The 15,625-nt window shown below is 37.5% G+C and overlaps 1 protein-coding gene across 4 annotated transcripts in view; it reads left to right on the top strand.

Annotated features, from left to right (window-relative positions):
* The window catches only part of LOC135685764 (uncharacterized), a 79,796-nt gene extending 67,713 nt beyond the window's left edge, over positions 1-12,083 (top strand). For all 4 annotated transcript variants that reach the window (XM_065201827.2, XM_065201829.2, XM_065201832.2 and 1 more), the window contains 5 exons: positions 2,173-2,236; positions 7,655-7,760; positions 8,057-8,112; positions 8,498-8,607; positions 9,135-12,083. In XM_065201827.2, the coding sequence (XP_065057899.2) occupies positions 2,173-2,236; positions 7,655-7,760; positions 8,057-8,112; positions 8,498-8,607; positions 9,135-11,070 (2,272 nt within the window). In that variant the 3' untranslated portion in view covers positions 11,071-12,083. The remainder of the gene's footprint in view (positions 1-2,172; positions 2,237-7,654; positions 7,761-8,056; positions 8,113-8,497; positions 8,608-9,134) is intronic.
* Positions 12,084-15,625: the final 3,542 nt, after the last annotated feature.

Below are 15,625 nucleotides of genomic sequence, written 5' to 3'. Positions count from 1 at the left end.
TGTCTGTTCCCCTCTGTACCGTAAAAACCATAAACTGACGGTTGGTAAAAAGAATGAGAATAGCATCATCACACAAGACGAACGCATTCTATGCCCGCTGGTTTCTACTAATTGTACATCTTTTGCTTGAGTTGCAGTCAATGAGGAAGCTGGCTCTAAACGAGGCTTACAATGTTTATAAGAAAATTTTCACAGTTTTCTGCTGGTTTTGCTCTCTGTAGACAGGGCTTAGTGTTCAATGCTGAGGTGATTTGCAAACTATTAAACACGATACATGAGAATCTACTTTATCTCACAGAAGGAAATCCCTATATTCCTTTCCCAAAAATCGTAGACTTTACTTAATACACCTGTAATCTAATGAGCTACATTATCAGCTGCAATTAGGTGAATCATTGGGTAGAACATGCGCTACGGCCTCTCATTATCTTGGCTGTGCGAACTCATAACAGAGAAACTTGAGCACATGTATAAAGGGTGTTACTATGGCTTCTAGAAGCTGCTTGCAGCTCAGTGCCTCCCTGCCTTTTAGGACGGCACCCCTGCACGGGCCCACAGCATGATGGCAACTACAGATATTCTGTGGTTAAATTTTTGAATCAATGAGAGTTTTCTGTCCTATGCTTTTTTCTCGATATTCTTGTTTCTCTACAACAAGGAAGCTATTAAAAATTATAGTCTCTATTGACAGATTAAGTATACATTTTTCTTTTGTAACAATTTTAGATCAGAAAAAATCTTATGGCTCTCCCCGCTTTCCGATGATGATCTTTTCGGAATCTTTCAGGAGTCTGTTTTTTGACAGAATTTTTAGAACTCCGAAGACCAGGAAATAGGAATGTCGAGTTTCCTTTCAGTTTTGAAGTCAAAGCTTTCGTCCTTGAAGTGCAAAAATCTCCTATCCTTTTTCATTTGTCTTTTAAATCCGTTGGAAAACCAAGCAGTATCCCTGGAAAGCTTCGATGATCCCATTGCTTATGCGAAAGATGTGTTTTGGATTAGTCAACTTAATATTCTCTGCTTGCCTCTTTTTGCAGAATCTTGCTAAACCGCATGACTTATCTGCAGCCACCGCATTCTGCATTCCAAATGCGAATTGATGGAATTTAAGACGGTGGAACTTTATTCCACATAGTGGTTTGTTAGATCATAAATTGATGGATATCACACAGGCCGACAAAAATGCTTGAACTACCTCGTATAGTATTTCTTTTTCATTCTCAATTTCTCTGCTTTATCGTCTTCTCCTCACCCCGTCACCCCTATGCCCCCCCCCCCCTTTTAACTGTATGCCTTACCGATTTCTCGCTTTCCCAGTTCTACCGTCATCATCATCATCATCAACTTTCATCATTAACATCTATCGTTAATCATTAATCAATAATCGTTAATCAATAATCGTTAATCATCTATCATCATTAGCTACTGGTTATAATGATGTGAAGATAAACAAAAGATCCGAGCCAATCATCCGCTAGATTTTTTATTCCACGGAAGACATCATTATTCACCTTTAAATGCAATAATCCCGCGGTGTTTAGTCTTATTCCTTATGCGTTCATTTCCAAACTTGGAGCCTATCAATCAACCCGCCTGTTTCCTTCAGCTTTTGCCTTTAAATCTCCTGACGTTCTGGCTGGTTTTTAAGAAGGTGCAAAAATCTGGAAATATTGAGACAGCAGTCGGCTCTCTGCCTCCTTTTCAATCATTGACATAAATGTAACAAGGAGTATATTATTGACCACAGTTAGAGCCGCGCGGCAGAAGTGATTCATTCTTGGCTGAGTAAGGACAAGCACAAAAGACATGTCCTTGCGGTTTCATTGAAACAAGATTAATTGTTTGAGAGAGCACGGTTGAGGGACTGTCGTGTTTGTTACGTGACTTTAGAAAATCTGCTCACCAGGGTGACCTACGATCAGAATACCGTTACTAAGTAGATGGTACCGGTCGATGTTTATGTATGCTGGCGACTGTATGAAGTAACTGCTCATCCTGTTGTCAACATTCGTAACATGCTGCATGAGATATGAGGGTTGTGAGCAAGAAAAGCGATAAATCGGCGCTAAAGAATAATTCTGAATCCACATCGTCCCGTGCAATGTGGAAGTTCATGCTGAAAAGTATAAGTTACGGGACATCAGATCGTAAGATTTATGATTCTTCTTCCAGCTTTTTTGGCCTTCCTCTTGGACAAGTTTCAGCGGATGAAGAACAGCTACCAACACCAGTGCAGGTACGTCGATTTTTGTGTCTCTTTTTTTAACTAGCCTATTCTGCGAACTTTTTGTATCAATCATTTCTTAAATATTCGAGATTTTCCTCATTTTTCGTTTATGATTTAAAAAGCTCTCTTAAGGTTATCAAAATCGCACAGAATTTCCCATGTTTTTCAAAAGAAAAGCTTTCGTGTCTTTCATGAGAGATTTTGTCCCACTTTTTCATCCCGCCCTTGCTATCAACATGGCTGATGTTTTGTTATTGTTCTTTGGTTTGAATATATATACAAATAGGAGAAACTTGAACCAACATATTTAACGTCGCTTAGGTGTGTTAAGTCTTGTACTGCATTCAACATGTTTGAAACACAAACCTACATAAGAAGTTGATCTTTCTTGCTTTGCCGCCTCGATATATGTATATATGGGAGTGCTTTTTATTGAGCATATATTTAGTTTTGAATGGTTTGGACCTAGGTGATCTTTGTTCAGAGCTACTAGTTTATGAGTAGCATGTCCTTTCTTTTGGGTCTGTCTCTTCTGCCAAAATCCCTCGGTTCAATAATCTGACTGTCTTACATAAAGTAAATGAAAATGAAATTGTGAATACTCTGTGTTGATTACGGTACAGCTACTTTCGTTGAGACATCATAGATCGCTTCCAGGTTTGCGCCCTGTCGTGATTGTATGTGGTTTCTCGTGAACGCAGCGTTTAGTTTAGCGCAACTCTAAGACCATTTCTCAAAGCAACGCGATCAGACATTATCTATTTTTTTGGGAAGAATTTTCTGTCATGTAGATGTCCCCATGAATCATAAGATTAGGCTTGATTGCAGAAAAGATCGTCGTGTCTTCCTAATACAGGCTTTTCTGTCTTTCAACGATGTTATACTTACCAAAACATTTTTTGCATATGTTCCATACAACGTCTAAGTTCGTTATTCTGTAATAAAAGTCACTATCCGCCATACATTTCGTCGCTGATATATAATACAGGGGTTTTCAAATCTCACATAACCTTGCCGGTCCTTGGTTCCCGTTAAGCCAAACTTTATCCCCTTTGGTTCTGTTTTTGGTCTAATGCCCCAGCACGTTAGTGGTGTCCGACTTTGCAGATTGCCGCAACGGAGCAGTTGCGTTATTTTCCCTTTATTTTGCCTGTGTGGCGGTCATTAAATTTCGACTCACTTCAAGGACCCCATGGAAAAATGACAATTCTTGATTTTGCGTTGCCTAGAGGGGTCATAACTTTTTGAGTACGGTAACCCCCCTCTCAAACATGATTTTGCCTAGATGTAGATAAGACCTACATCCCATTTAAGTCTTAATTGTCATGAAGATCATCTCTTACACAGATGTTAGCTTCGGACTCGCGCGTTGCTTTTCAGCACAGTTAACCGCGAAACACTACTCCAAAGAGCCAGCTACAATAACGTGTGATCTTTATTTCGCTTTTCTCATCAAGTGGTTTGACTACTCCGCAAAGAACTAAGAGACATCTGTACACCAGCACCATAAACAACACGTGTGGCCTATCGTTAAGTTATACATATGTACAGTATCTGTTTATGTCCTACCTTTGATGCAAACATAGTATTTGCTTTCAATGGGATTTCTCCATTTTAATAGACGTTAGTTTTAATTGTTCTGTCGATTCGCTTGCAACTGAAGTTTTATAAGAAGGACATGAAATTAGTCGTGGCTTAGAGAGTCGAAGTTCTATTCCTAAACAAATGGAGGATAATTAAAAGAAGTGAAAGATAAAGTTTTCTACGTCGTTTAGCCTGCTTCTTTTATCTTCTACGCATCATTCTACCCCTTTTTGCTCAGTTCTTTTTTTTATTTCACATTTCATGTTAAAATGTGGTTATTGTGCAGGTTTCGCTATAAGCCTTTTTTCTAAAAAGGATTGCATGTTTGTATTGATAATTGTTGATCGCGGAGCAAGGATAAACTTCGAAGTGAGAACTAAGTTTACTATAAAAATGTTTGAAGGAATAAGTAAAAAAAAAGATTGTAAACCATCCATTGTTTTCATAAATTCAGTTATAAAGGTTATTAAACAGCTCAGACTGAAGGGTTTGATAATTACGATGGCTTAATTGAGCTTATGCACATCTTTTGACTTAACCTTGCAATAGACAGAAAATAGATGGACCCCCATCTTGATCGTTCCACAGGCGTTGAGGCGGATAAAGAGAGATTTTTACAAGAAAATCGCTTTATAATAATTAATTTCCACATTCCAGGAATTTGTGGTTTTAAAGAAAAGACGATCAACTTAAGGCTGATCACTCTCTCAACAGTTACTTAACAAATAAAATAACAACCAGTGGATTATGTTTTTATTAAAAAGAACTTCTCAAGATTAACGTATTCCAGTCATCAGATCTTTAAGTTTACTGAAATCGTACAGACTTCCAGTTACTAATTACTATAAAAGCATTTTGGAATATAAATAAAGGAATATAGCAAAATAGTCAACACAAAGTCCTGCAGGGACGGTGCTGTTTGAGCGAGAGAGCGGTCTTGGAAAGTAAAATAAGTTAAAAATAGGGATAACGTGATTTTATCTTCTTGAAGTTTGTCCTCATCCGTTTATGACCTTGATATTTGAACGCCATCACTTTTTATTTAAAAGAAATGACGAGCATTGATTTGATTCCATGATATCATTTAAATTTACATTGTGATTATCTTTACATGGAAATTGTACTCGGGCGTAAAGTCAGTTGTCCGATGTTTTACCCGCGAAGGAAGCTTGAGGTCGAGCTCCTAATCGCATTTCTCCCGTCTTTGCAAAAACATCACAATGCAATTTTTATTCGAATGTTGTCCAAATTATTATATCTCGTGTCTACTTGGAAATACGACATGTTGGATCCCATTTCCTGAACCAAGATTAATAAAAGTCAGGCTAAACTCTAGCAATTTTACCCTTCGGTGGATGTGTTTGCTTTTGTAATCCCTTTTCGTCTCGCAAAGGCAGTTCGACGTGGAACAGTTTGTACAGCCGATTAATTTAGGTGACACCTGTTTCAACTACAAATATCCTACCAATGGAAACATTTACTTTTCTTGATTAGCTGCCGCCATACTTTGTCCACGGCTAGATTATGTTTTAGTCTGAATCACTATCTAACAAGTTTCAATGGGAATAGGTTGTTTGGAGACATGTTTGATTGTTCTGTAATTAAGTGAGATATGCTGAAACTGGAATTTCTCGTAACATAAACTGTTTCGGGTCTTGTTTATTGGCCGTTGTTCCAAAAGACAGAAACATACTTCAAGAGTCACCATAATAAAAAGGCAGTCTTCTCACTGTTCCAAAATGCAATGACTAAATTAAAACAGCAGGTTTTGCAGTTTTCTCTGTCCTCAATTCAAGTAAAAAACACACTCTGCCGCTTTAGCTGAACATTGTTATTGTTTTAGTTATATGAATCTTTTGCTACCTAGAGCAGAAATGTACCAAAAGTTGAAAATTAGGCATAATTATTGGTAGACAGCCCGTTTCATCAAACACTTGATCTCGCTTCAATCCACCCGTTAACCTACTGATTAGGAAATCCAGGATTTAGGATGTTATTTTTGGCTTAATGAAAAGTAATGAAATTTTTGGTCCAAATCTAGGTTTCGGATTATGATCAACCGGCGTTGATTTGGCATTGCTGGTCTTGATTCAAAGACATGTTACGTCAGAAAAAGATTAACATACAAGATAGCGAAAGAATCTTGTTCTTCACCATTCCATAGCTGGTAAAAGAGAACAAATCTGTTTTGCGAACTAATTTTTTAAGCAGGAAGTTTTGCTAAGAAAAAACAGTTCTAATTTGCCGAATTGGTACAGCCGACGTCCGATCGCTTCTTTGTTGTAAGAGCCATCACACTTCTAAAGGCATTTTAAAACTGCGTTGATTCTCGTAAGCGGGGAAAATGTAAATCTCTCTTGTGCTGTCACTGAATGTTTTTGCTTATCAATGTGGTTGTGCTAGTAAATCGCTACATCTCTTCTTAGTCCTTCAATGGAAGAATATTCAATGATTCGGGAAAACTGAAATCCCAGGCTAGAGTTAAAAGAGGAAAAAAACCAAACTTTGCGTCCAGTTTATCTCTCTCGTTTGCGTTGATTTCTAAAAAAAAAATTTCTGCCACATCAAACACTTTGGCTGAATCGTATACCACAGTTGTTTCGTGAGGCATTTGTAGATTTTACACTGGTTACATACAGCGAGGGTGATCCCTTTTTTAAAAATGTTCCTCCCTCGGGTGAAAAGGAAATGGCGGTTTTCGTGATACGGCTTTGACTGATAGTTTGGTTGTTTACCTGCAACAACTTGCTTGCGAATTAATAGAATTATTGACGCATTTAGCAACTGTACTCTGTGACCCTAATTTTAGTGGTTGATTTTATGAAATCATCTAACAAGCTTGAGTGTCTCATGCTGGAAAATCAACCGCATATTAAATTGCATTCTTCGTATAAGGTGGAAACGGGAAGCACCTTTGCTTGTCATATTGAGTGCAAAATTTCCGTAGTGGCGAAGCTGTTCCTAGCCGAATTTTGTTTAAGCCTTTTTCCCATTTTTGATGGTAGCCGATTTATAAACCTTTGTTGGGGTATCTTTGTTTAACGAGCTTAGGCTGTATTCTTGATTAATTGATCATTGTTAGAGAAACCTGCGCACGAATCCCCGCTGTAGAATTACAGCTGATTGACAATATGCCATCAAAAATGAACAGATCTACCAACTAATTTAAGAAAACGAGCCTTCAAATTGTTAACACGATACTTGAATATAATGAAAGATCTTTTCATCCTCCTGAGAGACGCTTTTCATTAAAATTTCTTCTCATGACCTTTGGTTGAACAAGTGCAACCTTGCCCGTTTTTATCGATCTATCTTGAACAACATTTGTTTGAGAACGCTCTTTCTGGCTTTGTTTTCTGTTATTAACATGAAACAATCAAGATATTATTGCCAACGTGCACACAGGCCTCGTATCTCAAGTCTTTTATCCCATATCTCAAAACAACCATATCTTCAATATTATTAACTCTGCCTTTTTTCCTGAATGGCTTTGTATTTTCCATTAGTTTGCTCCAACACATTTGGCCGAGGCAGATCCAAAAACTAAGCTTGACGAAAACGTCAAAATGTGCAACTTTCTATCGAAATATCGCTCGGTGACCCCTGAGAAATAGACCCCCCCCCAGCTACCCTATAACTACACGTACTATAGTTTTGGGCTGCATATTGCTAACTATAGATTCGGGTTACTTTAAGCTTCTACTAAAGTTATAGCTACAAGTTTTACCTGAGACAAAGTTATGTAAGTTCGTTGTGTTTCTGTTTTTTAAAGTCATCTTGTTACAAAGTTAACATCTTCAGCTCTTAAGTCTGTTTTGTAAGCCAAAACTCCATTCGTTTTAGGACATGTTAACTGAGCTTTTCCGACGTGGACCTTCAACGGTTGGGATTTTCAGAAAGTCTGCTTTGATGAAGAGCGTCAAACAGCTGCGTCAAGAATTAGACGAAGGTAAGCACTAGCATACACTTTTCTAAAGCAAGATCTTGGCCATTGGGTGAGGATTGACCCTTCCTTTGACCTCGAGCATTGAGCACTTTATATGAAAGCCGAATGGCATCGACATTGCCTTCGAAGTTTGACACAAACCAGTAACCTTTTTAGCTGAAAGGACGAATCTTATGCCTTCGGTATTGCTCACTACTAGACTCTAAGCCTATAAAACAACAGAACTAGGTTTTAAAAAATTTATATGCAGTCTGTTTGTTGTTGGTTTTTTATTTGAAATTTTATTTCTCTTATTGCAGGAAAAATAGTGAATTTTGAAGAGAAAAGTGCAGTGGTTATTGCAACAGTGTTGAAGGTAGAATCTTGTAACTTTGTTGAGCGCTTTGAAATCATTGGTTTTTACAGTCAATTCTAAAAGAAATTCTAGATGACGTAGACAGCTAAGGAGGCAAATATTATTTAAGTTCAATACAAGTGCTAACCATAACTAACAGGTTCCAATTTTGACACTTACAAACTGTATATTTTTATTTTGGAGAAGTGTATGCCAAGCGCAACAGGGGATTTTTGTAGAGAATACTGAGTCAATCTTTCTTTTGCGTAAGTCTTGTTTCGGCGTGCAATATGAACCGTTCTTGGCTGCCCCCTGTATTCTGACACTTTGTTATCAAGCCTATATATGAAACAGTAAATTATTACAGCCAAGATGTGGCAATTTTTAAATATTTTCACTCTTTCAGGAATTTCTTCGTGGCCTTCCCGCCTGTGCTTTTGGCAGTGAATTTCTGAACGAAATGTTGGAAACCAATGACATTACTGGTCCGAATGAGAGGGCTGCAGAAATAGACAAGTAAGCCAAGATATTTTCTATTCAAGAAATAAAAGACGTGCGTTTTTTGTAATAGTCTGTCACAAATCCTACCAGGAAATAGAAAATCATGATCTCGTTAACTAGCAAAATTATTCGTTATTGTGAATCGAAGAAGCCAAGTTCCAAAATCTTCCGACATTTTTTTTGTCTTACACAGCTTAGCACTCTGGTCCTTATTAATCCCAGCCACGGTGTTGCTGCCTCGTTCATCTCTTTAAACCCTGTCATGTTTGTGGAAGTACTAAAGACATCTCACTGCCGTTGATATGTTTATAACAGGCAGTTAATGAATTCAATGCACATGGTCGTTGAAAAGAGGGGTTAGGGTGTATGCCATTCGATAGAACACATTCAAGTTTAATCGATCACCTTAGGCCCCCTTATAAATGTAGAAGATCACAAAATTCTCTCAAGGCTGTCAAACTGATATTTTATTGCAGAATATTTTTATCTGTTACTAAAATGCTCTTACGCGCTAGAAAATAATGATTATTTCTTTCATATAGAAATTTGAACAAGTTGCCGAAATTGAATCAAATACTGATCAAGAAGTTTTTCTGCGTTCTTTATCACATCGCTCGACTTTCGGAAATAAACAAGATGACCGCGCAAAACCTGGCAATATGCATCGCACCGAGTCTTGTTTGGTCGAGTAAGACTCTAGTGCCATCAAGCCCAAAGGAGACAACATCGGCCTGTGAGCTCGTTCAGTTTATAATTGATAATTACACTTTCATTTTTGGTGAAGATGCCACTACCATTCTCGGGGATATAGCGGAAATCCAAGCTCCGATCGTGTACGATGACGAAGAGATGCCCGAACAGAACTCAGATACACCTGATGCAGCGCAATCTAGTCCGACCCAGGAAGAACTTAGTTCGAAAAAGACCGGATTCTCTTTATCCTTGCGTGTCCCTGATTCGACTGCCAATCCGGATTTCAGCCCGACTTCTCCAGAAATTGACCGGAAGTCGAACACTGTTCCACATTTTCAGAATGGTGGCCGTCTAATATTTAATCTCAAGAAAGAAAATCGTCGACATTCAGAAAATGATCTAACGGACTTAAACGACAACTTCCCAGTTCGGAAATTGAGGGCGAAAGTTCCTCTCTCTTCTTATACAGCCACAGCCGAACTAATCAAGCATCGAACTACAAGCGAAGACGATAGTAACGAAACTTCTCCAACAGTTATTAAAATTGTCAGCACTACTAACGAAAACTCGCCGCCCGTAAATGGACGTAGGAAAAACTCGCCTTCGAATCATGCAATTTATCATCAAAAAGTCCGTCCGACGCCAACATACGAAGAGGCGATAAGGCAGCTGCGAAGGAATGCGCAGTTCTCTCCAACATTTACTCGAAAATACGACTGGAATGTCGAAAGCTCGAACGAAAGCATTGATCAGACACCGAACGAAAAGAGACACGACGCTCCAAAAGTTCCGAAAAATGAAACCGGCCCTTCGCAAGTTGATGTTTCCCTTTCTTTTGCGGTAAACGAAAAGCAGGAGAATGATGCAACCTTGAAAGGAAAAACCGTCGATCCTAAGCGAAAACTTGAAACGCAGAAATTTGCTTACCGCTTAGGATCTCCTTCGTCAGACAGACTGAAAACATCAAGATATACAGCGGAAGATTTTCGTCGTAAATCTCCCAATGAGATTTTTGTCAGTCCGGGACATTTGCGCAGCCCTGTTTCGCCATCATCTTACGAAGAACATTTGCAACGCCGTAAAAGGTTCGAGAAAGCTTATTTACAGAAGATCAACCTGAACCTGAACGATGGAGATTTTGAAAGAACTTCAAAGGGCGTAAACGTTAATTCAGAATTTACGAAAAAGGGGGCAGATTTCACGCATTCGTACAACGGAGGGGGAAAACAGAAGACCTCACAAACAGCGAGCAGAATTCTGTCAAAAAGTCTTGATTCTAAAGGCCTTAGAGCACTGAAAGTCAGGCCAGATAATGAAAATTGCGATAGTATACCATTGAGTAACGGTGTACATACATTTGTCACGCAAAGAAAGAGTCTTAATACTAACGGGACATCTGCTATTACGATATCACCCAAAAGCGAACATTCAAATGGAGTAAAAGGAACACCGAGCCTGGACCGACATTCGCCATCCTTACGCGCTGCAATCGAGGCTGGGACTTTTATGTACCGAAAAAACGATGCAACGAAGGGTCCTAGATTTGACATTAACGAACCAATTGAAAGGAACAACAACCAGCTTCAAGCAGATTGTTTTGTTGAGCGGCCACGAAAACTTAGCGATAGAACGGCTGAAAATTTTGATCAAATATTAGCTGGACTGAAGGATCTTGATGACGTAAGCAGCAGCAGCTCTAGTTCAACTGACATTGTATCGGAAGTAGACGTACCCTCGCATGAAGATATTAAAAATATTTTATGTCAAGATGAATCTTATGTCTAGTAATTATTACGCATGTTGAGTTGGGTTTTCAATTTGAATCATCCAAAAAGAACTGGCCATATCGTTTTGTCATTGGTTATTCGTCATGATAAGAATAGGGAGGGGTAACACTTATAGAAATAGGTGTAACATGTACTTACAAGTAAATAATAGAAAACTTCCACTACTCGCGTTAGCAGTTCTGTTTCACAAATCCAGAGAAGACCTTTCCGTTTTCATAAGCTGATTTGAACAGTGAAAGTTGAAATATATTTCGCCCATGAGCTTAACATCTACAAATGTTTGAACACAGACATTTTGTCCTATTTTGTTCGCCTTTGAAGCTTTCAGATTTTGCAAGCTATGGTCGATCTTTATTGCAAATCCATATTTGATTGTGTTTTTTCAAATTCGATCGATTTCTTGGAAGTAGCCCCAAGTTGAAATACCAATCATGGGAGGCAAGTTTAATCTAGTACCGTCAGAGTTTTATGACTGAATTAACTTTTGTGTTATTAATGTACATAAAGAGATGAGATATACAGGAATTATTATCGAACTGAGGAGTTAGGACGCCTTACAGCTTATATTGATCATAACATCCAAGATTTTTTAATCCGTTTATACCATCTTCCATTATATTGCAACCGGTGTTATTTGGTTGGGTTTTTATCATAGTATGCAGTTCCTGAAAAGTATAAATCCGTATTCAACTATTGTCATATTCGAAACATTTAGTTAAATTGTATGCATCTGTTTAACTATTACATACAATTTGACAAGCAAACCTCTCCTCCTGACTCCCTCTTCCTGACTCCCTCCTTCCGACCTTCTCCTACCGACCTTCTCCTCCCGAACTTTTCAACCCGATAACACATGAAGCAGGTAAACATTTACCAGCAAAACCCGACCAAAGACATTCGGTGCCTATCGGCACCCTAGGAAGATTGAAACTTGTAAACTTCGTACAAAAGCAGGCATTGTATCTTTGTTGATAGCATGAATATTTTAATTAAATATTGAGTCTGTTTCAATTTTTCGATTTCTCTTTGCTCCATGTTCTTCAGTTTTCAACAGTCAGTAGGAAGCCTCTGAACTAGAATTGATGAATGGTTCCAAATGCAAAGTGACCTTGTAACAAAATGGCAAAAAATTCGAAATCACGGCCGTTACGTACAATCTTCTGCAGCTTCTCTTGTACCCTCGACGAAAAGAAATATTGGTAGATATTATTTTGTGTTTAGACCTTTGAATGGTTCTGAAACAATGATGTTCTAGAATGACTTAAATGTTCTAGGAAATGATTGAAATATTCGCGAACGAGAATTTTTAATCTTTTTGTCTTAATGATAAATCAATGCAATTTCCTTTCTTCGATATCTTTGTAATGCTGAAGGTTCCAGGACTTTGGAGGCAGAGACGCGATGTCCATGTAGTGAAAAGTTCATTGTAAATAGTGCCATTTTAGAGACAAGATATGTTTTGAGTAGTTGGATATAAATTTTCTTGATTGGTGTTTGTCGAATTGTCCCCAACCCTGGTACATGGTAATAACAGGCAAGGAAAACCATGTCGCCTGCAAGTTTGGTTGCCATTGTAAATTTTAGTCATTAGACCCTGTAATGAAATTGATAACTTGCTGAGTAAAAATGTTGTATAAATTTTCATGACAATAATGCCATTTGGAAAACCTACAATATAGAATAATTTAGTTACAGAATATCATCCCCTTGTGCTCGTGTCTTGCTTGTTATTGTTTTTATTTTATCGATCATCATTCACCAGCAGAGAAAATTCATCCAATTGAGCGCATTTCGGTCTCTGCATTCTCGCAAACAAACCAGTGACTAAACCAATGTTGCCCGAAGAAAGTATAAGAAATGTTTCTGCCTGTCTCAGAGTGATCTAGAGAAGTGATTCTCAAAAGTTGTATCTTGACGGAAAGTAGCCCTGTCATTACTATTTTGCGTAAATTTTGCCAATTTTTCTATGAATATGTCTCCATTTCAGATGCATCAATAGAAAGGCGAACGTTCAAAGACGAACGAGACTATCATGTTTGTCCCTTGATAAACACTGCGGTGGAGCATTACTTTATTCCCGCTAGATTATCACGTCAGCAAAATAACCTTCGGCCTAAGGCCACATGTCGAAAGACACCGTCGTATGCAAAGTTTTTAACTGTCTCAGCTTTTACAAATGAGCTGGTGCTATGCTGGCACATAAAGTCTTGCTAACCGATACTATTTCTTGAACTGACAACTGAAGAGGCTACCGCATATGGGACGAAGAATGGGAATCACAATAAAGATAGGGGGCACAGTGATGTGAGAAAAGCTAGCGTGGTAAGTTTTTTGAAAAATTTAATTGTTAGATTTCAGTCTAATCCTTAAATTTTTCACATCTGCTTTGAAAAACAAGCAGTGTGAAATACATTGAAAGGGCAGATATTCTGGATTCTGATGGCACAGCTATTAAGTATTAGTCAATGAAAAATTACAATATATGAAATAGAAAGACGTTTGAAATAGGAAATCGTTCGGCCATTTCACAGAATTTCTTCAAATGGATCGCAGATTAGGATTTAGCATCTGAATTCTTTGTCTTGTCATAAGTTGATTGATGATAGCGTTGGAGATATAAATCTCATGACAATATAAAGTTTGCAAGGTTTTAAGGGGCTCTACCGCAAAAATCATTCTAGGATGTTATTTCACACCCGTAGCCACTCACGGTCAAATTCGTTATAGAAACCCGAATTTTTTCCAAATGTAATAATTTGTAGTTGTATGTATTTTTGATGCCAAATCCGAATCTTGGGTTAATGAGCATCTCAAATTGAGCAACAAGATATTGACTTGTTTTCAACACGAGGCTGCAGAATTGGAAAAGTGACGTATCGAAGATAGACCTGGGCTGGTACACTGTTCTATCGAAACTCAGCCAACAATTAATTAGCTAAGGTATACAAGGCTAGCTTTCTCGTTAAACTCTGCCTAACATGACTGTCTGTATTATTTCATATTTAAATTCAATAATTGTTGGAGGTCCCAGGGAGGAGGGTAGTTTCAATAGGCCAAGGACGGGGGTGTACCATTTTGAAATAGAAAAAAACCTTTCCTACAATTTATAAATTTTCCAAAAATCATACCCCAAAATTTTGAAGCAACATGAAACGCATACCTTTAAATTTAATTCAAATTTGCAAAAATGATTGAAATATTCGGAAAATGTGTCGCTGAAAGCTTTAGCCTATCGAGAACTTTACAACCGCAATAAAATTCTAAATCTCATTGCAAAAGTTGCAACCAAACAACATAGTTTAATGTTACATATAACCTACTCGTTAAGAATTTTCTCGATTGACATAAACTTGGAAAAAATACTCGGTAAGTTACTAAGAATTGATTTACTTTTGTTCATGGCGCATCAGAAAAATCTCGCTGCACATGCTGATGATTTAAAAACTTTGGTTTATGTCATAAATATTTTCAATAAAAAACAAAATTTACAATATTATTTATTCAAGATAAAATCATGCAAACTTTAATGTTTATATGAAAATACGTCGATTTTCTAAGTTTTTTTACCATTAATTGATAGATCTAGTTCTACACTTAATGATAAATATGTCTAGAATTAATCAAAGAGTTTCACTGAAATATAACTGAGATTTGGAGATCTGCTGTTATAAAAAAATTTGCAATAAAGCCTTTTAAGAATAAATAATCGCTGGGTAAAAACTGGTCTAGTGTTAATTGTAAAGGAAAATTCCTTCCCTGGTAGTGATAAAGAAAAAGACGAGATAATGGCTTTTCAGTGCTTGTCTTCTACAAAATCCTTTATGGATTCAAAATTAAACTTTACAAAATCAGAACCATACCAAATGTTTCCTCTTCATACAAAAAACGTTTTATTAAAAGCAATAGGTATGGCATGCCCCTGGCCCTGAATAAACAAATGAAAATGCTCTGAGGGAAGGCAAAGTTAACGCTGACGGATAAACTAAAGGTGGGGACTTAAAACGAAGATGCCAGAGTTGGAACATGCAGAGAACAGAAAGAAGTGGATACACAGATCTGAATTTCTACTGCCCTATAGGTTAAACGTCTGGACACTGTCCAGAAATAGAAAATTAGAATTTATGGACAAGCCTAATTTTATTTTGACACATTGATGTCACTTTAGAACTTCAGCGTAAGAAATCAGACCGAAAAAAGAAGACACAGGGTACTTTTGATGCTTAGCTGAGTTTTGTGGTGTATCAAGTCTAACATGATGACGTCAGTTATGATAAAGATCACTTCGTTGATCAAAATCTTCAAACTGTTAAATTTGCATAGGCTAAGCAAAGACTTGATTAAATAGTTATTCCGTAGATTTTATAATGAAGCAAAAAAACAACTGAGCTGTTAGCTTCAAAAACATCACCTTAGGAAAATGAAATGAATGCTAATTTGAAGCCCTTTGTAAACAAAAAATAGAATCTCCACCTTATAATTAAAACTACTAAACGAAAGAACTAATTAAAGCTTTAATTATTACAGTGAATGAGTGACCTCAAACAGACACCATC

This window comes from Rhopilema esculentum, chromosome 15 (assembly GCF_057945365.1).
Source record: "Rhopilema esculentum isolate cy_ngs chromosome 15, ASM5794536v1, whole genome shotgun sequence".
NCBI classification, from domain to species: Eukaryota; Metazoa; Cnidaria; class Scyphozoa; order Rhizostomeae; family Rhizostomatidae; genus Rhopilema; species Rhopilema esculentum.
This window is presented reverse-complemented; position numbering and strand designations above follow the sequence as displayed.